General features: G+C 40.0%; 2 protein-coding genes across 2 annotated transcripts in view; one reads left to right on the top strand and one right to left on the bottom strand.

Moving 5' to 3' along the window:
- Positions 1-24777, top strand: part of LOC125159788 (ankyrin repeat domain-containing protein 26-like) — a 708468-nt gene that overhangs the window by 291459 nt on the left and 392232 nt on the right. The gene's annotated exons all lie outside the window — the stretch shown is intronic.
- The window catches only part of LOC125159799 (ankyrin repeat domain-containing protein 26-like), a 156737-nt gene that overhangs the window by 124890 nt on the left and 7070 nt on the right, over positions 1-24777 (bottom strand). Inside the window, exons 4-5 of the mRNA XM_047848414.1 lie at positions 20225-20331; positions 16114-16184 (exon numbers count right to left, since the gene is read on the bottom strand). Of these exons, the coding sequence (XP_047704370.1) occupies positions 16114-16184; positions 20225-20331 (178 nt within the window). The remainder of the gene's footprint in view (positions 1-16113; positions 16185-20224; positions 20332-24777) is intronic.

Below are 24777 nucleotides of genomic sequence, written 5' to 3'. Positions count from 1 at the left end.
GGAGGGGGGAGTTAAGATGGCAGGCGAGGGGATCAGAATTTCCCTTGTCCCTCAAACACAGCAGTATTGAGGTCACAACACTTGGAATGGCAGGAATACAGGCTGCAGAGGGACAGAAAAATCTCCACAGGTGCAGAGTGACAGCTTGGCGGGACAGAAGGGTGTGTATGCGAATTGGGAGAAATAAAATGGGCAGCACAGGCATGAGGTGGGGGAAGCCCTTTGGTGGAGAAACGAAAGGAAGGTAGAGAGAGAGGCTGTGGGAAGTGCATTTGGATATGAGAAAGCCTGTCCGGACCACAGACCAAGGAGAGGTCCAGAGAGCCAGTTTCTACTTTGCAAAACCGCCTTAGAGGCTGAAAAAACAGTATTTTCAAGGTGGCCAGACTTTCTCTAGACCAGAGCTACCACCTCCCATGCCTGGTTTGGAGGGAGCCGCCCCTAGGCTTGGTAGCAATCTCAGGGCTACACTGGGAGAGAACACCTTGAGTACGGTGGAAAGGGGAGGTATTGCCCTGCCCAAGGGAAAAAGACCGTGCAGGCACGAGCCAGAGGCCCTCTGTCCACTGGGCAGAGTGGCGCAACTCCACTACCAGGTCCGAGCAAAGCGGGATCCTACAGGGTTTTGAATCCCAGCTCAGTGCTCAGGTGGCACAGGGGACTGTGCAGCAAGGCAAGCCGGCTCCCCAGGCTATTCCGTGAGGATAGCCTAAACAGTGAGTTTTGAGACACCTCGTGTGGGCAGGAGAGATTGGGGTGTCGCCATTTCTCTCCCCATGACCAACATCGTGGGGCTTCAGGGAATGGACAGTGAGCCTCCATGGAGGCAGGCCCATTACACCAAACCCTGGCTCTCTGTGCCTCGTAACTGCTTCTCTATAGGAGTGAGACTGACACTCATGGGACCAGACAGCCCGTCGTCTAGACCAGCACAGCCACCAGTCCCAGGCACCAATAGACAACTCTCCTCCAGTTTTCTATCTTAGTTTGTTTGTTTTCATTTGAGTTATTATTCTTTTGTCTTTCCTTTTCTTTTTTAACGTTTATTTCTTTATTTGGAGAGAGAGAGAGAGTGAGTGATCAAGCAGAAGACAGGCAGAGAGAGGGAGAGAGAGAGAATCCGAGCAGGATCCATGCTCTCACTGCAGAACCTGATGGGGGTTTCGCACCCACCAACAGCGACAACATGACGTGAGCCAAATTCAAGAGTCGGACGCTTCACCTACTGAGACACCCAGGCGCCCATCTTTTCTTTCCTTTGCTTTCCCTTTCTTCTCTTTTCCCTTGTTTCTCTTTCTACTCTCCTCTTTCCTCGTCTCCCTTTGGAAACAGCCTAGTAGTCTCGAGTTGACTTGGGTCAAATCTAATTATATCTCTACATTTATCTGTATATCTTAATATATACCTGTATATCTATACATAGATATATATAGATAGATAGATAGATAGATAGAGATATATCTATATATTTTTCTCCCTTTGTTGCTCTGTTCTGGTTCTTTGTGGGTTTGATTGCGCATTTTCTCTATACTTTTCTAGATCTCCTTCTTCATTTTCCTCCCTCTCTTTCTGGATTAAGCCCTAGAGCTCCTTTGAGTCACTGCCTGGTCTTTTTTTCCACTCCAGTCATTTCTCTTTTTGTTTGGGGTAAGGATTGTTCACCACCCTCTTCTCCTTTTTTCCGGGATTAAGTCAACAAAGAAATCAAAACACACCTGGTGGAAGGCCCAAACCGCCTCTCCAAGGAGCGAGAAAAGCAGCCAATGATGCACCTAAAGAGTGCACACAACACACTCCAAAAACATTTGTTCAACCTCCAGGCTATGGACAGGGTAGGACCCCTTTTTAATATAGTAGTACTCACAGGTGTGGGACACAGAACAAGCTATTAACACACATAAAGGGCAGGAATCTAGCCTAAACGACGAAATCGAAAAATTCTCCTCAAAAAAAAATCCAGGAAGAAACGACAGCCAGAGGAGTGCTCAAAAGAGACAGAAACAATATTTGTGAGCACATTTTTGGAATGACACTCCTAAGATGCATAGTTGCGCTTAAAACCACGCATAGAAGACAACAATCTATTGCTTCAGAGATCAAGGACCTAAGGAATCGTCACGAAAAACGCTGATATGAAATGTTGTAAACGAGTTACAAAATAAACTGGATGCACTGACAGCAAGGATGGGAGAAGCAGTAGACATAATCGGTGAAACAGAAGATACAATGGTGGACAAAGGTGAAGCAGAGAAAGGAAAGGAAGGATATGACTAGATCACGAGGCAGGTATAGAGACCTATGGGATTTGGTGAGATGAAATATTAGCCATATCCTACGAGTCCCAGAAGAAGACGAGTGAGAAAAAGGGGCAGAAGGTTGTTTTGAACAACTTATAGCTGAGAGCTTCCCTCATCTGGGTAAGCAAACGGGCATACAAGTCCTGGCGGCACAGAAGAATTCCTTTCCAAATCAACAAACCCAGGCCAACACCATGACATGCCATAGCGAAACTGGAAAACTACAAAGATAAGGAGAGGATTCTGAAAGCAGCTAGGGACAAACGGGTCTTATTCGACAAGGGAAGACACATAAGGGTAGCAGCAGATCTGTCCAAAGAACCTTGGCAGGGCAGAAGGGAGGGGTAGGAAACGGTCAATGTGCTGAATGGGAACATCTGCGGTGAAGAATCCCTTCCCCAGCAAGGCTGTCATTTAGAATAGAAAGAGAGAGAAAGGCTTTCCCAGACGCACAAACCCTAATGGAGTTCATGACCACTAAACCAGCCCTACAGGAGATCCTAAGGGGCGACTCTGTGAGTGGAACGCAGCAGAGACTACAAAGGACCAGAGGCCTCACCAAAAGCATGAAACCTTCTGATAACACAATGACACTAAATCCATATGTTTAACTAATCACTCTGAATGTGAATGGGCTCAAGGCTCCAATCAAAAGACACAGGGAATCAGAATGGGTAAAATACAAAACAAAACCAAAGAACAAGATCCATCTATATGTTGTCAACAAGAAACTGATTTTAGACCCCAGGACACCTCCAGATTCAAAGTGAAGGTATGGGCAACCACCTATCATGCTACTAGAAGTCAAAAGAAAGCTGGAGTCGCCACACTTCCACCAGAAAGACTAGATTTTAAACCAGAGACTGTAGGAACAGATTCAGAAGGGCATTGGGTCATAATTAAGGGGTCTATCCATCAAGAGGAGCTAACAATTGCAAATGTTTATGGCCCCAAAGTGAAACGCCCACACATATGAATCGAATAATCACAAACATGAATAAATGTATACATACAAATACCGTGATTGTAGACGACTTTAAGACTCCACTCATGGCCACAGGCGGATCGTCAAGGCAGAAAATCCGTAAGGAAACACAGATCTAATGTGTCATTGGACCAGATGTATTCCGATATACATAGATATATATTGGCCTTAATATATACATTTATATACAGGGATATCAACACCGATATATTGAGATCTTTTCATCCAACAGCAGTAGAATGCACATCTTCTTAAGTGCACATAGAACATTCTCCAATATAGATCACATCCTGGGTCACAAAACATCCCTCCACAAATATAAAAGTACTGAGATCCTACCATGCATATTTTCAGATCACAACGCTCGGACACTTGGAATCAACCTCAAGAACAAAAACTCGAAAGCCTCCAAATGCATGGAGGTTACAGAAGTTCCTACTCAAGAAAGAATGGGTCCACCAGGCGATTAAGGAATAAACTTAAAACCATATGGAAGCAAATGAAAATGAAAAAACGCAATCCAAACCCTTTAGAATGCAGCAAAGGCAGTCCTTAGAGTAAAATACATTGCAATCCAGGCCTATCTTCAGAAGCGAGGATGGTCCCAAATACAGAAACTAACTTCACTCCTAATCGAACTAGAAACACAGCAGCAAAGAAAGCCCAACATCAGCAGAAGTAGGGAAACAAAAAAGCGTAGAGCAGAAATAAATCCTCTAGAATCCAAAAACAAGGTTGCACACATCAATCAATCTAAGAGATGTGTTTTTTTTTAAATAAGCAAAATCGATAACCCCCTAGCCATACTTCTCAAAAAGAAGAAAGAGTGGCCCAAACAGATAAAATCACAAATGAAAGACAAGAGATCACAACCAACACCACAAAAATACAACAAGGATCCGAGGATACTATGAAAAAGTATATGCCAACAACCTGGACACCCTGGAAGACATGGACAAATTCCGAGACACCCACACACTACCAAAAGCCAAACGGGAAGAAATGGAAAACGTGAACAAACCCATAACCCGTGAAGACATTCAATCAGTTATTAAAAATCTCCCAACAAATATGAGTCCTGGGCAGGATGGCATCCCAGGGTAATTCTACCAGACATTTAAAGCAGATTTAATCCTTCTTCTTCTCAAGCTGTTCCAAAAAAAATAGAAGCAGAAGGAAAGCTTCTGGACTCCTTCTATGAAACCAGCATTATGTTGATTTCCAAAGCAGACAGAGACCCCACTAAAAAGCAGAATGACAGGCCAATGTTCCTGATGAACATAGATGCAAACCTTCTCAATAAGATACTAGCAAATGTATTGCAACGGTATATTAAGAGAATGATTTTCCAGGATCAAGTGCAATTCTTCCCTGGGCAGCAGGGCTGGTTCAATATTCACAAATCAATCAACATGACACGTCCCATGAAGAGAAGAAAGGATAAGAACCATATGATCCTGTCAATAGATGCAGGAAAAGCATTTGACAAAATACAGCACCGTTTCTTAATACAACCCTCAAGAAAATCGGATAGAAGGAATAGACCTTCAAACCCTAAAAGCCACATATGAACGGCCCACAGCTAATAGCCTCCTCCATGGAGAAACACTGAGAGCTTTTCCCCTGAGATCAGGAACATGAAGGGATTTCTACTCTCACCACTGTTGCTTAGCATAATGTTGGAAGTCCTAGACTCAGACATCACACGACAAAATGAAATAAAAGGCATCCAAGTTGACAAAAAGAGGTCAAACTTTCACAGTTTGCAGATGACACGATAATCTATGTGGACATCCTGAAAGCCTCCACCAAAAAACAGCTAGAATGGATACATGCATTCAGCAAAGCTGCAGGATTAAAATCAATGCACCCAGATCGGTTGCATGTCTATACACCAATCATGAAGCATTAGAAAGAGATATCAAGGAATCGATCCCATTTACCACTGCACCAAACCATAAAACACCTAGCATTAAACCTAACCAAAGAGGTAAAAGATCTGTATGCTGAAAACTATAGACAACTTATGAAAGAAACTGAAGAACACACAAAGAACCCGGAAAATATCCCATGCTCATGGGTCGCAAGAACAAACATTGTTAAAATGTCAATACTACCCAAAGCAATCTGTACACTCAATGCAATCCCAATCAAAATAACAGCAGCATTCTTCACAGAACTAGAACAAACAATCCTAAACTTTGGAGAGAACCACAAAAGACCCAGACCAGAACAACGAAAGTAAGGTTGAAAAAGAAAACCAGAGTGGGGGAGGCATCACAATCCCGGACTTTAGCCTGTACTACAAAGCTGGACTCCTCAAATGCACGGTATTAGCTCCAAACAAGCACAGAGGCCAATGGAATAGAATAGAGAACCCAGAAATGGGCCCACCGATGTGTGGCCAACTAAGCTCCAACAAAGCAGGAAAGAGTAGCTAATGCAAAAATGACAGTCTCTTTAGCTAATGGTGCTGGGAGAACTGGACACCAACATGCACAAGAGTGAACCTGGACCACTTTCTTACACCTTACACAAACATAAACTCCAATGCATGAAAAAGCTTACTGTGAGACAGGAAACCATCAAAATCCTAGAGGAGAAAGCAGGCAACCACCTCTCTGACCTCGGCTGCAGCGATTACTTACTTGACATGTCTCCAAAGGCAAGGGAAAATAAAAGCAAAAGTGAACTTTTGGGACCTCATCAAGATACAAAGCTGCCACACAGCAAAGACAACAATCAACAACTTTAAAGGCAACCAACGGAATGGGAGAAGATATGTATTTGCAAATGGCATATCACATAAAGGGTTAGGATAAAAAAGTCTATAAAGAACTTGCCAAACTCAACACCCGAAAACCAAGTAAGCGAAGAAAGGGACAGAGGACGTGAATAGACACTTTTCCAAAGGAGACACCCAGATGGCCAACGGACACATGCAAAGATGCTCAACATCACGCATCATCCAGAAAATACAAATCAAACCCCACTGGGATAACACCTCAATCAGTCAGAGTGTGGTGGTGAAATTCACACCTCTGGAAATAACAGATGTTGGTGAGGATGTGGCAAAATGGGAACCCTCTTGCACTGTTGGTGGCAATGCAAACGGGTGCAGCCACTCTGGAAAGCAGTGTGGAGGTTCCTGAAAAAATTAAAAATAGAATTACAGCACTAGTAGGCATTTATCCAAAGGATACAGGAGTGCTGATTTGTAGGGGTTGTACCCCAGAGTTGATAGCAGTTCTATCAACAATCGCCAAATTATGGAAAGAGCCCAAATGTCCATCAACCGATGAATGGCTAAAGAAGAGGTGGTGGTCTATCTACAACGGAATAATACGACCTGGCCATGAAAAAGAATGGAATCTTGCCATTTGCAACACTGTGGAAGCAACTGGAAGGTATGATGCTAAATGAAATAAGTCGGTCAAGAGAAAGATATCATATGTTTTCACTCAGATGTGGAATTTGAAAACTTCACACAAGACCATAGGGGAAGGGAAAGAAAAAAAATAGTTACAAATACCTAGAGGGAGGCAAACCATATGATGGTCTTAAAAGACAGAGAACAAGCTGAGGGTTGATGGGGGTGGGGAGTAAAGGGGATGGAAAAAAGGGATGGTGGGCATTGAGGAAGGCACATGTTGGAATAAGCCCTGGGGTTATCCGGAAGTGATGAATTCCATGAATCTACTCCCTAAGCCAAGACTACAATGTACATAATATATTCCCTAACTGGACACTAAATTGTCAAATGATAAAAATAAAGAACAAATAAAGAATAATAATGAAAACAGGGGAGGGGCGCCTGGGTGGCTCAGTCAGTTAAGTCTCCGATTTTTGCTCACGTCATGAGCTCTTGGTTCATGACTTCGAGCCCCGCATCAGGCTCTCTTCTGTCAGCACAGAGCCTGATTTGGACCCTCTGTACCCCTCTGCCTACCCCTCCCCTTCTCCCTCACTTTCTCTCAAAAATACACAAACACTAAAAATATTCTTAAGGAGTAAAAATAATACAATCACAAAAGCAGGGGAAAAAAACATGAGATTCAAGATTTCAACTCCATATTTTAACAGTAGTTTTAAGGATGTAAAATATGCTTTTACTAATATACACAAATAGTCATTTCTGTAATGAATAGAAGTAAAAGTCATAAAAAGTTTTAACTGTGAAACACTAATTCAGGATTTTATAAGAATACTGCTTTTTAAAAATTAATCTTGGGACGCCTGGGTGGCTCAGTCAGTTGAACATCCAACTCTTAGTTTCAGCTCGAGTCATGATCCCAAGGCCATGGGATCAAGCCCTGCGTCAGGTCCACACGAATCATGGAGTCAGCTTGCGATTCATATGCTCCCTCACTCTCTCTCAAAAATCAACATTAAAAAAAATAGTAAAACGAATAAAAAAGTTAATCTTAAGGGACAAGATTTAAAGTATAGAAGAGAAATACAGGATTACAGAATTTTGAGCCATTTTCCAGTACTACCACGATGTCTAAGAAAAATATAAAAACCGATTTTAAACTTCATGTAGTTTTATTATTCCACTGGGAACAGCATATGAAGAGCTCTAATTTCCTATCTACACCATATAGGAAGGTTATTAAGGACCCCAGAAGGAATCTAGTATTAAGCAACTAATATATTTATGATCATCCAATTTGAAGATTTTAAAGTCTTCAAATACATGTTTGATTATCAAGGAAGACTGAACATTCCCAGGAGGAAAGAAGAAAGGGACCAAAAAAAAAAAATCAACTCAGCAGTCTTTCTCAGTTTTAGACATGAAAGAATTTACGTGCTAAATCGAACAACTATGAATACTAAAGTTTCCCCTGAATAATATAAAATGTATCTTGGGGTGCCTGGGGGACTCAGTCGGCTAAGCATCCGACTTCAGCTCAGGTCACGATCTCATGGTTCCTGAGCTTGATCCCCGCGTGTCAGGCTCTGTGCTGACAGCTCAGAGCCTGAAGCCTGCGTCAGATTCTGTGTCTCCCTCTCTCTCTGCCATTCCCCCGCTCATGCTCCATCTCTCTCAAAAATAAATAAATATTGTTTTAAAAATGTATCTATTGTCAGAAATCTTCGAAAAAGTAAAAATCACCTCCTACAACGAATTTTGTATACCCTCTTGGCAACCTTTCATACCTTATGATTCTGTTATGACAAAGAGTTCATATTAGACAAAAATGTATACGTGTTGAGTTCATTCATCTGGAATGTGTGTATGTGTCTATTCTATGCAGATACTATTAAAAAAAGAGTGGCACCTGGGTGGCTCAGCTGGTTAAGCGTCCAACTTGATTTTGGCTCAGGTTATTCAAGCTCTGTGTTGGGTTTGACACTGGCAGCACAGAGCCTGCTTAGGATTCTCTCTCTCTCTCTCTCTCTCTCTCTCTCTCTCTCTGCCTCTGTCTTACTCTCTCTCTCTCAAAATACATAAACAATTGAAAACTTAAAATTAAAGAAAGATAAATCAGAATGCAGAAAACATATTTTATATATTTTTTCTTTCAGAATGTGGCAGCTTAAGTGGCACCTGGGTAGCTCAGGCAGTTAAGCATCTTGATTTGGGCTCAGGTCGTCATCTTGCAAACCGGTTTGTGAGTCTGAGCTGTGCGTCGAGCTCTGTGCTGACAATGAAGAGCCTGTTTGGGATTCTCTCTGTCTCTCCCCTCTCTCCCTGTCCCCAACCTGCTTGCTCTCTCTCTCAAAATAAATAAATAAGCTAAAAAACAAAAAACAAATTCAGTGTTGCAGCTTCAAATTTAGTTTTTCATTTCACGGATAAAGAACCTTATTTACATCACCAGAAATTTTATTTAATGAAAAGAATAAATGTTTATTTCCTCTCTTTCTACTCCAAAAGACCTAAAATATACCAAGATTCTACCACACAGGTTACCTTAGAAACCCCAAGAAAGACAATAACCAAACAGTGAAAATTCGCAATCAACCTGGTATGGACTAAAACAGATTTCACTTTGCATTCCTTAGAAACACACGTTTTGCTAAACTAAATCTAGGATATCACCTTTATTAAACTGAAAGGCAAGGGCAAAAATTTCTTTCGGTTCTTCACAGAAATCAGCTGTAAGTCATTCAGAAAAGTCTAAGCATTTTTTTGGTTGTTACATGGCTTTTTTTCTTAATTTGCACTTAAAATGTTTCCTCCCACATTTTATAATTCAGAGAGCATCTGCTCTGCCTTAATTCCACTATTGCTGCTGTGATTTTATGATACTTTCTCTCAACTCTTCATACTTTAAGTTCATCTCGCCCTCCTAAAATGAATTCTTCCCCTTCACCCCCCTCCTCATCTTCATATGCATCTAGCTATTCTTTCCAGCTGCCTTCTCCTTCTTTGCTTCCATAAAGGCATACCCGAGAATTATCTACTCCCACCAAACTTTCTAAATTTCAATCCTGTACCTTCCTCTCTGTTGTCATTACACTGATTTCTATTATGATCTTGAGGACTTCCATTTCTTCCTAAGATCCTTTTCATCATTGTAAGGAGCAAGAGGATGGTACGGGTGGGGCAGTATAAAACAAAACAACTTACCTTTGCAAGACCAAGGACAGCTAACGTCTTGAGAGAAGGTTTCAGAAGAGATTTAGATGATGGTAAGACAGGAAGAGGATCGCCGTAAACTCTGACTGGTGGTTTGGAAAGAGTTTCAGCCATATCTTTATTTTCAGAATGAGGATGGTTGTCCTCAGATAAGGTTCCATCTTCTGGTTTCATAGTGCCACGTTTTTCTCTCACTTAGTAGAAAACAAAGTAGAGAGGACATGAAAATATCTGTAACTTCAAATTAGTGAATAACACAAGAATGGACAAGAATTAGTGAATAATACACTCTTCCAATAGCTTACTGTTTTTAATGAATCGCCAAGAAGAATGCAGTAGCTTTGCTATGCGTGATTTCCGGACATTCTAGAAAAGAATTAATAGCTTTAAGGATTACAAGAATCCAATTCGATAACATCATTGTAATATTCACCATTACCAAATGAGCACCATTACACAAGGAACACAGGCTTTGGAATCATTCAAATGTAGATTCACATCTCAGTTATGCCGTTTACTATTTATTACCAGTCTCCATTTCCTTATGTGGTGAGGATTACAAGAGATCTCATAGGTAGTCCCAAATGTTACTCGCCGTACCTGTAACTGATTAATATCGGGTAAATACTTTACTAAAGTAACCTCAGATAAACAATGAACCCTAGGTAATTGAAAGCATGTTGAAAAAACTAACACTAAGAAATTTAAATATGTTATCTTGTGAAGTGTTTGCATGATTTAGACTGGCATGAACTATCTCTTGTAAGAGAAAATATACAAACTTACTCTTCAGTAGTATCTTATGTTGGTAAGTTGGAATTGCAAACAGTTTAAGTGGCTTCTGTTTCTCAAAACACTAAAGACAAATATGACTGTTTAAATGTAGCTCCTTCTGGGATGCCTGGGTGGCTCAGTCAGTTAAGTGACCCACTTTTGATGTCAGCTCCGGTCATGACCTCACGGTTAGTGGGGTTCAAGCCATACATCGGGCTCTGTGCTGACAGAGTGGAACCTGCTTGAAATCCCCTCCTTCCCTCTCTGTCTGCCCCTCCCTACTAGCACTTGCTCATTCTCTCTCTCTCTCCCTCCCTTTCCAGGAGAAATACAAACATTACAAAAACATTTAGCTCAGCTCCTTCCAAGAAAGAGAAAAAGAATAATAAACCTTGTGCGGCAATGAGTCATGGATGAAAACCACACACAGACAGTAGAATTCCATAACCAATACGTTGACAATGGAGTCGACAGAAAGTGATGTACTAAAAGAACAGACACTAAAGTAATGTTTCCTGCAGGGAAATACTAGAGTAGGGGTAAACCATTAAAAAAGAGCATGGTGGTGGGAACACATAGGTTGCTCAGTCAGCTCAGCGTCCAACTTCAGCTCATGAGTCATGATCTCACGGTTTGTGGGTTTGAGCCCCACATTGAGCTCTGTGTTGACAGCTCCGAGCCTGGAGCCTGCTTTGGATTCTGTGTCTCCCACTGTCTCTGACCCTACCCCGCTTGCACTCTGTCTCTCTCTCTCGCTCCAAAATAAATAAACTTAAAAACATCAAAAATATATTTAAAAGCATCGGGGGAGAAGAGGAAAAAAGGAAAAAAATAATGAGACATGACCAATCAATGAAGCATGAGCTTAAGACAAGGAAGAAAAGGAGAAATGTGAGCAAATAAGGTAAGTGTAAACAACATACATTTTTCAACAGGTACATAAGTAGGATTGGGAATATAGTATGAACAATAGTCTCTTTTAAACCTTTGAAAGATATATATATCTTGGATCTTGGATTTAAGGAAGGTTTCCACCATTCCCTAGCTTGGTAAGAGAAGCTCACTGTGCCTAAGTATTGGTAAAAATCAGTGTGCTTAAGGCCGTACAGTTGATTTCTTTTTGGAAACCTGGAATTTTGGGACATGCTAAGGAGAAGATGCCTATGTGCTTAGCATTTGATGAAAACCTCGGGCACTGAGTATCCATAAGCCTCGTACTGGCCCACAACATTTCACTTGTGCTGTCCTAATTTGATGCTGGAGGAATTAAGCACATCCTGCTAACTCCATAAAGATAGGATTCCTGGAAGCCTGTGCTTGGTCTACTCTGGACTTCACCCCATGCACCATTTGTCTGTGCTGATTGGCCTTTCTAGCCTGTCCCCATAACAAACCATAGGCAACAACTATATGCTGAGTCCTGTGAGATCTTCCAGTGAATAATCAAATCTGGGTGTTGTTGTGGTGCCTCTATCACAATGCATTATATGAAATTTTATTATTTGGGTTGATGTCATACACGTGGTTACAGTCAGAAGGTTATGTCACAGAATACCTTTCCTGGAATCTCTTTTTCTTGGTATTTGCCTTGAAAATTCCTACATTCCTATATATCCATGAGAAGAAAGGTTTAAAAGGAATAGATGAAATCATGATGTAACAAAGTGTGAAACAAGCAACAATCCTATTTTACTCAGAAAAAAAAAAAGAGAGAGAGAGAGTGAATCCTGGTGGTTGCCACTATGTTCTACCATACACAAGTTCCTCTCAAATATGAAAAATCAGTTAATTTTTCCAACTAACTAGGACTTAGTTCATTTTTCTGGCAGATAGGAATGAAAAGAAGTAACAGGGATTGTTCTAGAAAAAACAGAACTATCAGACCCAGTATAAAAACATACTACTGATTATAGTTTTTTGTTTCTTTCCTTTCCTTAATTTCTTAGAAAATTAAAAATATACTTCACCTATTAAAGGCAATCACTGCCAAAATAATCAAAAGTCATAATTACTGTATCCTCATTCCTGCTGCTCTCCTCTGTTCATCTGATAAAGTCCTACACATTTTTCATGTCCAATTTACATGCTGGCACACAACCTGGAAACTTCTGAATCTTCTGAGAGTTCTCTCTCACCCCTTAACTTTTCATATTCAGGAATCACAGATTCGTATTACTATACTGTTTTGGTCTCTGCTTTGTCTTTTCCCTGCCAGCGCCCTAGTCAAACATGAGTTCTTAACTGATGATTTTCGCAGGGGAAAAAAAAGCCACAAAATATTATTGTTATTTCTTAAATGAATAAAAAAAAAATAAGCAAAACAAATGAGAAAGACACAAGACCCTGAAAAAAAAATAATGGAATAAATTGAACCCCCTGACGTTTTCAAACTACACAGCTGAAAGTTTCACAATGGACTAATACTAGGCTAAGAAAACAAGAGCTTCCTTTGCCTCCCAGTCTCTTTGTGTGGTTTCCTATAACCTATCCTCCATATGAGGGTTCAGCAAGCTACGGCCACAGGTCAAATCCAACCTGCCATCTCGTTCTGTAAATAATGTTTTATTGGGGCATAGCCCCATGTCTTCACTTACATATTGCTATGGCTGCTTTCACACTACAAGGGCAGAGCTGAGAAACCACATCACCTAAAATATTCACTGGCTCTTTAGGAAAAAGGCTTGGTGATCTGTATTTTATGCCATAACCAGAGTGTCCTAAACTCAAATCTAATCTTATTAGTCTTCTGCTTCAAATTCTCCAAAATCCCTGCATCAAATACTGCTGGTTCCCTCCCTAAGAACCATTCCATAGTCTTCATTCTTGCTAGAGAATCACAACTTTATTTGGATATTTATTGTCTCCATACACAGAGAAGGTGGCCTCACCCTGGCTTCAAAAAGAGAAACTATTATTCTAAGCTAATCACAGTACCTGATTTACCAGGGACCAGTTTAGGAATGAGTATGTGACATAACCTAGTCTTTAAAATGTTAGAGGAAGTCTACTGCAAGCCTCTTCCTAGTGAAAAGAAACACCTAAAGAAAAGCAGTCCTTCCAACCCACTGGATGTTGCCATGTGAGAATATGATACCTGGAGCTGTTGCTAAATAGCCACCCTGTAAAGGAGAAATAAAAATACCACCAACTCCAGAACTGAACAAGTGATGACTGGGATCCTGATGACATCACTGAACCATCAAATCATTTCTGGTTCCTACTGTTTTAGTCACTGTTAGAAGTCACCTATTATTTGCCGCTAAAAGCATTCTACCGAAGAAATTTCCCAAGGCCTTTCTATAGCACTAACAAACTTCCATAAGCTTGTCTTATCTAGGTATTCACCTCATTCCCAACCATTCCCATAGCACACGTTTTCTACCAGCAAAACCCAACTGCTCATAAATCCTGCTAAGTTCACTCGTACACCTTCACCTCTGCACTGCTGTGTACTCCGCCAAATACGTAATCGTGATAGTTTACAAACATTGTCAAACATACAAATGTTGGTCCTTCTGCCTCTCTACCTGGAAAACTGAACTCCTCACTCTGCATGCTTACCGTAGATTCTACCCAGTCCTTGAAAACTCAGATTCCTCACCGGGAACTTACGGTAACTGGAACAAATGCCAATACAAAATAACAATGATAATTATAAGCTCTATGAGACTCTGGCACCCAGTAAGCACTAAATAGAGTAAATAATACAAATGGCAGTGGTAACAACAAACTCCTGGGGTGCAGAGACTGGTTTTTGAATGTTTGTGTTCTACAACAATGGGATAACACTTAGTAGCTAACAGGCACTTAAGAGTTACTTGTGAAGTGAACAAATGGACATGAATAAAAATGATTCCTTTGAAAATTATTTTTAAAAACCACAGAAACTTTTCTGTTTCAAAAACCACAGGGACAGCTCTATTCTGTTATGAGCAGCTTAATGATCAAAACACTGTCTGTTCTATCTTTGCCTTTCCTGTAACTTCCAAAACTAAGCTACAGAAGTTCTTTGGTAACAGTCTGCCAAGTTAAAGCTTTCTTCCTACTTTTCAGATTGTACAGTGCACTAGGTGCCACCACTAGGGAGCAACAGTAGCATTTGTGTGTGTGTGTGTGTGTGTGTGTGTGTGTGTGTGTGATTGTGAAACATCTTTGTGCTGTTATTATAATTTCTGGAGCCCAAGTTGCCCTATTTGAATACTTATGAAGATAAAATTTTGACTAATGGCAACAGAGTATCTTATTCTAACAAAATTACAGTGTCATGACAATTCTCCAACAGAAGAAAACATTGTTCTAATGAAGTCAACATATCTCATTCTGGATTTGTTGTTGTTGTTGTTTTTAAATGTTTATTTTTTTTGAGAGATGCAGAGCATGCATGTACAGGGGAGGGGCAGAGAGAGAAGGAAAAGGGAAAATGCCACACAGGCTCTGAGCTGTCAGCAAGGAGCCCGACAGAGAAGTCTGACACAGGACTCCAACTCACCAACTGTGAGATGATGATGACCTGAGCTGAAATCAAGAGTTGGACACTTAACCGACACAGCCACCCAAGCGCCCCTCTCATTCTGTCTTGATTTATGAGGAGTGAAGTTGATAATGGTGAGACCTTGTTGAGACAATATGTGAAATAACCTATGCCTCTCAACAAGGCATTGCTTTTCTTCAGTACTCGTGGAAGCTATCTGTAAAAAAACAATCTCATTGGCAGTGCTGCACACTAGCTAAGATTTTCAGTTCTTATTATTTGCCATTTGTTTATGGTACCAGGAAAGTACTGTAGAATTCCCAGTTTGAGGGCTGGTTCATTTTTTAATGAGACAAATCGCTAGGTAACAATATTTACTAAATATGATCCATTTGTAAACATTTTATAAAAGATCCATTTTTATAACAAGTGCAATTTGTTATAATATGTTTATGGAGGAAACATAAAACATACTAACTTAAAAATCTTTTTTTCTCTGGGCACCTGGATGGCTCAGTTGGTGAAGCATCTGACCTTGGCTCAGGTTGTGATCTCGCAGCTCACGAGTTCGAACCCCACATTGGGCTCTCTGCTGTCAGTGGTGGAGCCTGCTTTGGATCCTCTGTCTACCTTCCTCTGTCCCTCTCCTGCTCTCTCTCTCTCTCTCTCTCTCTCTCTCTCTCTCTCTCAAAATTAAATAAACAGTTAACAAAGCATTTTCGTATTTATTACACAAAGATGTCACATGGTATTTTAGGGGTCATGACTAAAATAATGAATTTCTTTTCAGATAATACTGCCTCATATTTTCAATTACCTACAGTTAACTTCTTAAATAATTCTGAACGTTAGACTATAGAGAAATTAAGAAAGAAAAAATATACATGCAATTTACACATTGGTGTTCTTTTCTTCATTGTTCTTTCATTATCAAAACACACTTACTCTGACTTTACTTATGTTAGGACCACCAAGAGCAATTCACTATGTAAAGTCTTACCAGGATGGCTGTTTTGCAAAGAATTTTTAAGCATGATTTCTTCTTTATGTCGGCAAATTATTTCGTAACTGCTATGTATAAAAAAGGGTGATAAATAATATTACTATTTTAACACTGATATGAAAAACATTTACCAAATACATCAAATTCTTAGAGTATTTCAAATAATATCAGAGCAAATATCAAAACTTTAATTACCCCATGTACTTCGAATTTGTACATTCTAGAAGCTTTTCATTAAGTCTGTGCTTAAAGAAGAAAAAAACAGAAAGATGAACCAGTCATGAATTGAGGGCATTCTAGCTTAGTAAATTAGAACTAGCTTGCCAGGGGCACCTGGGTAGTTAAGCATCCAACTTTAGCTCAGGTCATGATCTCACGGTTTATGGCTTTGAGCCCCACGTCGGGCTCTGTGCTGACAGCGCAGAGCCTGGAGCCTGCTTTGGATTCTGTGTCTTCCTCTCTCTCTGCAACCACCCCCCACCCCAGCTCGTACTCCATCTCCCTCTATCAAAAGTAAATATACATCAAATAGAAATGAGAATAATTAGAATTCGCTTGCCAGAATGGAAAGTATTTGGAACTCAGAAGTCCTAGCTCTATAACCTATAGCTATTTGTTCTTGGAGAAGCCACTTCTCTTTGGCTCAAAATCTCCCTCTATAAAACAAGGGAAATTATTGCCTTAGTTTATAAGGTTGATAAGAGGATTTAGTGAGATACTATACCCAAAACATGGCCTCTCAGGCCATGGCCTCTTAGGTGATGCTCATTACTTTGGGAAGGGCAAGCTGAGACCTTCCATGACTTCAGAAAAAGATGCTCCACAGGATTTAAACCGGTGGTCCAGGGGCACCTGGGTGGCTCAGTCCGTTGGGCATCCAACTCTTGATCTCAGCTTGGGTCTTGATCTCAGGCTCATGAGTTCAAGCCCCATGTTGGACTCCACGCTGGGCTTGGAGCCTACTTAAAAAAAGGCAGGGGTACATATCTGCTAACAAAGGAGAAAGAGAAGTCCGATCTCTTCCTGCAGCATCATTTGAACCTCTCTGACAGCTTAGAATGGTCCCAACTAACATTTTCTGGAAAAAAAAACCACAACAACAACAAAAAAAAAAACAAAAACAAAAAAAAAACCAAAAAACAAAAAAACAAGATCCTCAAAGGGTAACTCATAAGGAAAGTCTAGGCTAAGATATAGGTTCCACATAAGGTCTTTGAGTGTGGAGGGACAAGGGTGTATGGCGAAAGCCAGGAGGCCCAGCTGCCCAAACAGGGTGCTGGTGCTTTGGGATAGCTGCTGAGCATATGTGCACGTGCAGTGAACAAAGAAACTTTGTAGCTTTGAAATCTAAGTGTGGAACACCATGAAGACTGAAAACTCTGGATCAGCAAGGGAATCCTGGGAGTAAAGGTCAATCACAACCAGACTACAGCACCAGTTTCAACAGCAATTCTGCAGCAACAGAATCAAAGGAAACTGTAGAATGATCAGGATGTCCTTTTTTCCCCTCCAAATGACTTGTGAAAGAGGACTGTCTCTTTGGTCTTAGCGTGCTCCTTAGGTTCTTGGAAAATTCAAGGGACAGAGTACAGGAGATAGCCCTCAAAGGAAAGTAGAGGGTCTTCTACAAAACTGAACATTTCAAGACCCAAGTTACTAGTTAGAAAACACAGATGTAACATTATTTGTGTCCCATGCAGAGGGGTTATACTTGAAATGAAATGGATAAGGTTAGGATCCTGGAGGATAAATGTCTCAAAAGTCCTGAGATAAAGAATCCTGCACACATTCCTACTTCCAACTAGTCTAGTCCTTTGCTTGACTTCTGGCTAATGTTGTGGACTAAGTGACTGCCATTCCAAAACTGCCTGATCAAACTACCAAATCCCATCTGTTACATACGAAGTTAACAGTTAAATTATTTTAAACCTCAGTTTAGTAATAACTAGCATTTTAATACAAACACTTACAGATTAAAACCCTTAATATAAGCATATTCATCTGCAGCCCACCCATATACATCTTGAGGAAAGGGATCAATACCTTGCTGAAGAAGAAGCCTGACTACATTTGTTGAGTCATAATTTACAGCAAGCATGAAGGGTGTTCTAAAATAACAGAGATAACTTCACTCTTAGGAATTTAGAGTTATTTAAACAGCTAATTTGATATACTTTATCAGGTTAATATCTTGCCTATCTGTTCAGAATCGACCATTCACATGTTTCAGTGTTCATCTGTGTAAATGATCTCCAAGAGCAAAATGAAGGGACAGAAAGGAAGCTTCTTGTCCCACTTGGGTAATGTATTATAGACTTGCTAATTTAACGTCTTTTGATAAACAAGAAACTATGCTAGGTCACTTATCTGAATAGGTAAAGATTAAAAAAAAATAATTCCCCACGTCTTCCTTAATCTGATACAGTGCACTTCAAAGCCATCTAGAGGTCAAGCAAGTATAAAAACTATCTGCAGGCTTAAAATGATAATATTTTAATGTGAATGCTAACAAAAGAGGCATAAATACAGTTAACGATGCTGATAAGCATATGGTAGGCACTAAATTAAATGCTATGTATATAAAATATTATTTACGCACAACCACCCTTGAAGGATATATTATTATCCTACTTTTCATATCAGGAAACATATTTAGTGATGATACGTAACACTCCCAAGGTCACAACACCTAGCCAGTAGGAAAGCTATGAATCAACTTAGTCTTGTGTGAATCTAAAGCACATCTCTTCCTTCTTTATCACCCACCTATAACTTATCCTCATTAAAGGATAAGTCTATACAGTTAAAGTTATCTTTCATCTTTCTACTCCTACCAATTGAAAATAAAATCAAAAATACATATACTGGACATGAAAAAGGATAAAACCTGATGAGACTTGGTAATAGTAATTAATCATCACTTAGAGATCACCTAACGACATCAGTATTACTCAAAAAAGAAAAAAAAAAGCAATTTAAAGAAAAGTGTCATCCAAAAGACACAACAACTCCTATTTATGTTTAATATGAATTTTTTTAACATTTATTTGCTTTTGAGAGACAGAGCTCAAGCAAGGAGAGGGAGAGAGAGCGGGATACACAGAATCCAAAGCAGCTCCAGGCTCCAAGCTGTCAGCACAGAGCCCGGCGTGGGGCTCGAACCCACGAACCATGACATCATGTCCACAGCCAAAGTCATAGACTTAACCAACTGAGACACCCAGGCACCCCAATATACATCTTTGAAGGAAAAATGTATATGAAGTAGAAATTCTTTTTTTTTTAAGTTTATTTACGATTTATTTTGAGAGAGTGCACACGAGAGTGTGGGCAAGGGGCAGAGACACAGAGAGAGAGAAAGAGAGAGAGAGAGAGAGAGAGACAGAGAGAGAGACAGAGAGAGACAAGAGAGAGAGAGAGAGAGAGAGAGAGAGAGAGAGAGAGAGAGAGATTGAGAATCCGAAGCAGGCTCTGCACTGTCAGCACAGAGCCTGATGTGGGGTTCAACCCATGAACCATGAGATGATCACCTGAACCAAAGTCGGATGCTTAACCAGCTGAGCCACCCAAGTGCCTCTATGAAGTAGAAGTGTAAAAAATACCATAAAAGGGTTAAGAAGGCCAATATTGTGCCATTAAGTAAATTAAGAGCTGAGAGTCCACCCTTTATAAAACTAAAATGAAATCCCTTTAGTTAACACAAAATCATGTGGCAGAAAAAAACAAAAAACAAACAAACAAACAAAAAACATTGCAGGAGCAACTGGGTGACTCGGTTAAGCATCAGACTCTTGACCTCAGCTCGGGTCTTGTTCTCAGAGTCATGAGTTCAGGCCCAGCGTTGGACTCCACGCCGAACATGGAACCTACTTAAAAATAAACACTGCAAATGACATGAGTCAACATCATCAAGGAATATGAATTCTGCTATACCCTGTTCTTCATGTTGCCCAGTCAGAATAATTGCTTTCTACCTAACTGGTGATGTGTTGATATTTTTCACTATATAATTATAAATTAATCTTCTTCTTCTGAAGTTAATCTTCCTGACTTGAATAATTATTACCACTGTAGAACCATACTAAGGTTTAAAAGAAAACTACTGCACCTTTTTAATTTATCCTCTGCATGTATATTTGCTGCCTTTTCTACCAGAACTTCCACTATTTGCTGTTTGTTTTCATTTACAGCAACTAGAAGTGGTGTGATGTTATCCTGTAAAAGAGCAAAAACAATTTAGAATTTACAAAATTATACCTTTCCATACGGAATTTTAAAACATACAAAAGATCCTCTAAACTTAAACATATAATACAAAAAGTAAATAAAAAATGGCCTCTTCCTTCCCACCACTGTGCTTTCACCTGCTGCTGCTTCTCTTTAAAATAGCCCTCCTCCACTGGGGCACCTGGGTGGCTCAGTTGGTTAAGTGACCAACTGCAGCTCAGGTCATGAGCTCAGGGTTTGTGAGTTCGATCCCTGCATTGTGCTCTATGCTGGCAGCGCACAGCCTGGAGCCTGTTCCAGATTCTCTCTCTCTCTCTCTCTCTCAAAAAGAAATACACATTAAAAAAAATTTTTAATGAAATAGCCCTTCTCCACCTTCTTCAACAGATTATATGAAGTCATTCTCCCAAACTCACTTCAAACACTCACTGGTTCCAAGATCGTTGCTTCTATCACAGTACTTATCATGGTATACTGTAGTTATTGTTCCCTATCTAAACCAAGTGCTTCTTGAGAGCAGGGGCTATTTCTTATCTCTGTATCTCCAAACTCCAAAACACAGCAGTATATGCTTTAAGTACTTTTACTGAATTAATAACCTAAATGATGATCTCTGGAGTAGTGTTTCTTAAATTATCTTCCAAAGAATACCTTCTTTGCCAGAAGGTAAGTACTATGTCCCAATGGAAAGATTTCATGATCATCTATGTTTGAGAAATATTATAAAACTGCATTATATGTCTGGCATTACAGAAATCCATGTAAATCTGCTCAGTCCCCATTTGACAATCCTTTTTGTGGCAAACATTCACATTTGAGGAATCAGAGTTTCAGGGATATAGTTTGGAGAGATTTCCGATAAAGGTGAAGCTTTTCCCCAAGTTATACAAACTTGCTTGTCTTCTGTCAGTGGTATCAGGATCCACTCACATCCGAGATGTCAACATAAGGCATCGCTGCTCCAAATGGGTCACCAAGGAGATGGGCTCAGAACTCCAAGAGTTAAGCTTCAAATGAACTTTGATTACTTAATATTAAATAGCCCATGGGCTTTCTCCTATTATAAAATGCTAAATTTTTATCTTAACTGTTAGGAAGCTCCATATGAAATTTTATTGTCAATTATAATAATCCTGGGACCCTAATACATATCTACTTCTAAAAAAATCTGTATTCTAGTTGTATTCCAGTTTCCACTGGAATAGCTACTTACTTTATATTTTAGGCAAAATATAAATTGGAAATAAAAATATAATGGCTTATCAATAAAAATTCAAACACTGATTTATACAGATCATTTTTAGCATAATGAAAGTGACCACATTATTTGCATTTTTAGGGAACAATGCTGAGGAGAAAGAGAATATTGCTGCAATAGGCATAACCTATTCAACTGTAACCATGATTAATCTAATACAGTTTGCAAATATTCCAATAGGAATACGATTATTCAAATTTTGTTTCTTTTAATGTTTATTTATTTTTGACAGAGAGAGACAGAGCCTGAGCGGGCAAGGGGCAGAAAGAGAGGGAGACACAGATTCCGAAGCAGGCTACAGTCTCTGAGCTGTCAGCACAGAGCCCCACATGGGGCTCAAACTCACAGACAGCGAGATCATGACCTGAGCCGAAGTCGGACGCTCAACCGACTGAGCCACCCAGGCACCCCAGGAATACGATTATTCATAGTACACAGAAGGAAAAAGTGTCTTGTTTTCAAACTAACTTATGGGGCACCTGGGTGGCTCAGTCAGTTAAAAGGCTGACTTCGGTTCAGGTCATGATGTCATGGTTTGTGAGTTCAAGCCCTGCATTGGGCTCTATGCTGACAGCTCAGCCTGGAGCCTGCTTGGGATTCTGTGTCTCCCTTTCTCTCTGCCCCTCCCCCACTCATGCATGTGCTCTCTCTCCTTCAAAAATCAATAAACGTTAAAAAAATGAATACAATACAAAAACAACTTAGAAAGTCTAACTTGGAAAATTCAATCCTGTTCCGAAGACATTAACATAAAATACAAAATATATATTATAAATTAATATGGATTGCCTTGAAAACCTTGAAATCTTTATCAAAATAGACCATAAAACAGAGGCGCCTGGGTAGCTCAGTCAGTTAAGCATCTGACTCTTGACTTTGGCTCAAGTCATGGTCTCATGATTCATGAGTTCAAACCCAGTGCCTCCTAGGGATTCTCTCTCTCTGTCAAAATTAACTTTAAAAAAAAATTACCAAGGTTTCTTTGTGTCCAAAAGAGATCTGATTAGCGCAGTCTAAATATATATATATATATATATATATATATATATATATATATATACACATATACATATATATGTATATATATGTGTGTATAAATATATGTGTGTTTGTGTGTGTGTGTGTGTATATATATATATATATATATATATATATATATATATCATAAAACAGTAATTGTAAACACAATGCTTATGGAGGCAAAGTAGGTGACTCGAGTAAGTGAAGAACCTAAGTGGGGACAGTAGCAAACTGGAGACACCCATACCTCATACAAAAAGGTCAGCCGCTGGAATGCATACCAAACAGTAGTATGGGCTCAAAGTACCAGGTATGATTCTATAAGAAAAGTCTGAAATCCAGATTTCTGCATGAGTGTCATAATTTTAAATGTTGACTCAATGTATGGAGGAAACGAAACACATCCAGGGGCCAAATTTAGTCAATAGCCCACGGGTATTTTGGTTGTGCATAAAGCATATATTTGTATGTAAATCTTTCCTGAAGTATCAGTATCATGTTTTCCCAAAAACTTAGGCCCCAACATGTAATAAAAAGTGCTATTAAGACTCATAAGAGGGGAGCCTGGGTGGCTTAGTCAGTGGAGCATCTGATGCTTGACTTCAGCTCAGGTCATGATCCCAGAGTTGTGGGACTGAGTCCTGCATCAAGCTTGGCACTGAGCTTGGAGCCTGCTTGAGGTTCTCCCTCTCTCCCTCTGCCCTTCTCCCCCACTCACACTCTCTCTGTCTAAAAGAATCACAACAAAAAGACTCGTAACACCCACCTTAAGAATTTTTCCAACGCTTATTAAAACTGCAATCTATCTGTGTTTAATTCTCCCAGACTGTTAATCAAATAGACAAATTAGTTCACAACTATGCTGAAACTAAATTATGAAAACAATTCCCAACTGTATTGTCACTAACTGCATTTCCATGTTTAAAACTACCATTTGGATTATGCCAGGGCTATATGAATTTAACAGACATCATAAGACAGTTGGTCACATAGCTTCAACTAATAAAGATTCAAGATTTTCTCCTATTGCAATCAGGAAAACACTGCTTGTAATAACCAAATGGCTATGAATATGAGAGAGAGAGAGAGAGAGAGAGAGAGAGAGAGAGAGAGAGAGAGACAGCAAGCGTGAGCGAGTGGGGGAGGGGAAGGGAGAGAGACTCTCATGTGTCTCTGCACCATCAGTGCAGAGCCCAATGTGGGGCTCGAACTCACAAACCATGAGATCACAACCTGAGTGGAAGTCGGACGCTTAATCAACTGAAAAACCTGGGTACCCCTCCATTCAGTAGTTAGCTTCTTTTAAACTTTTTTTAAATGTCCACTTTTTGTGGAAGAGAGAGAAAGAGCACGAGCAGGGGAGGGGCAAAAAGAGAGGGAGACTACAGAATATGAAGCAGGCTCCAGGCTCTGTCTAAGCTGTCAGCACAGAGCCCAACACGGGGCTAGAACTTGTGAACTGTGAGATGATGACCTGAGCCTGAAGTCAGATGCTTAACCGACTGAGCCACCCACACACCCCAGTAGTTCTTAACCAAGAGTTGTAGCACAGTCTCAAAAAAAAATTTCTAAATATCCATGCCTATGTATACATGTTACTAGATTTACTCAAACTCTTCAGGAGAGAGTTTAGGCTTGTTTAAAAAAAATTGAAACTTCCCCAGGCACGGGGATTCACCACCACAATTCTAGCTGAGAGTGGTGCAGCAGACAATCACATCAGTCTCATCTATGTGGCCAACTCCCTCTATCATTTGAAGATTTAGCCAAAAGAATGACTTATCAAAACTGCATTTAATTTCCCTGAGCAGAGGTAGAACAGGGACTAAATGTAAAGTCAAAATGCAACTTGATTGCATTACTTTTAAACTTCTTACTTCCCATCAAGATATTCTAGATTTCAGAGCAGAGTTTAGACTCTTACCTAAGTGGCTGTTTCTGCCAGAATAGGATTATATGACAGTTAATTATTTGTTCTTTCTTCTCATTGCCCACGTAATCAACCACCTGTTCACTGCCAATCTGATTTCTTCTGAGTCCTCCTACACTTGGTCTCTAGGCAGGTTTGCAACTCACTGTTTCCCTAAGTAACAATTATTCCCCTCAAAAATTGAAGACTCCTTGACTAACCATATAAACTGAAGGGGAAAAAAAAC

Source organism: Prionailurus viverrinus, unplaced genomic scaffold (genome assembly GCF_022837055.1).
Source record: "Prionailurus viverrinus isolate Anna unplaced genomic scaffold, UM_Priviv_1.0 scaffold_62, whole genome shotgun sequence".
Classification (NCBI taxonomy): domain Eukaryota; kingdom Metazoa; phylum Chordata; class Mammalia; order Carnivora; family Felidae; genus Prionailurus; species Prionailurus viverrinus.
The sequence above is the reverse complement of the archived record's forward strand: the minus strand, read 5'-3'. Positions and strand labels throughout refer to the sequence as shown.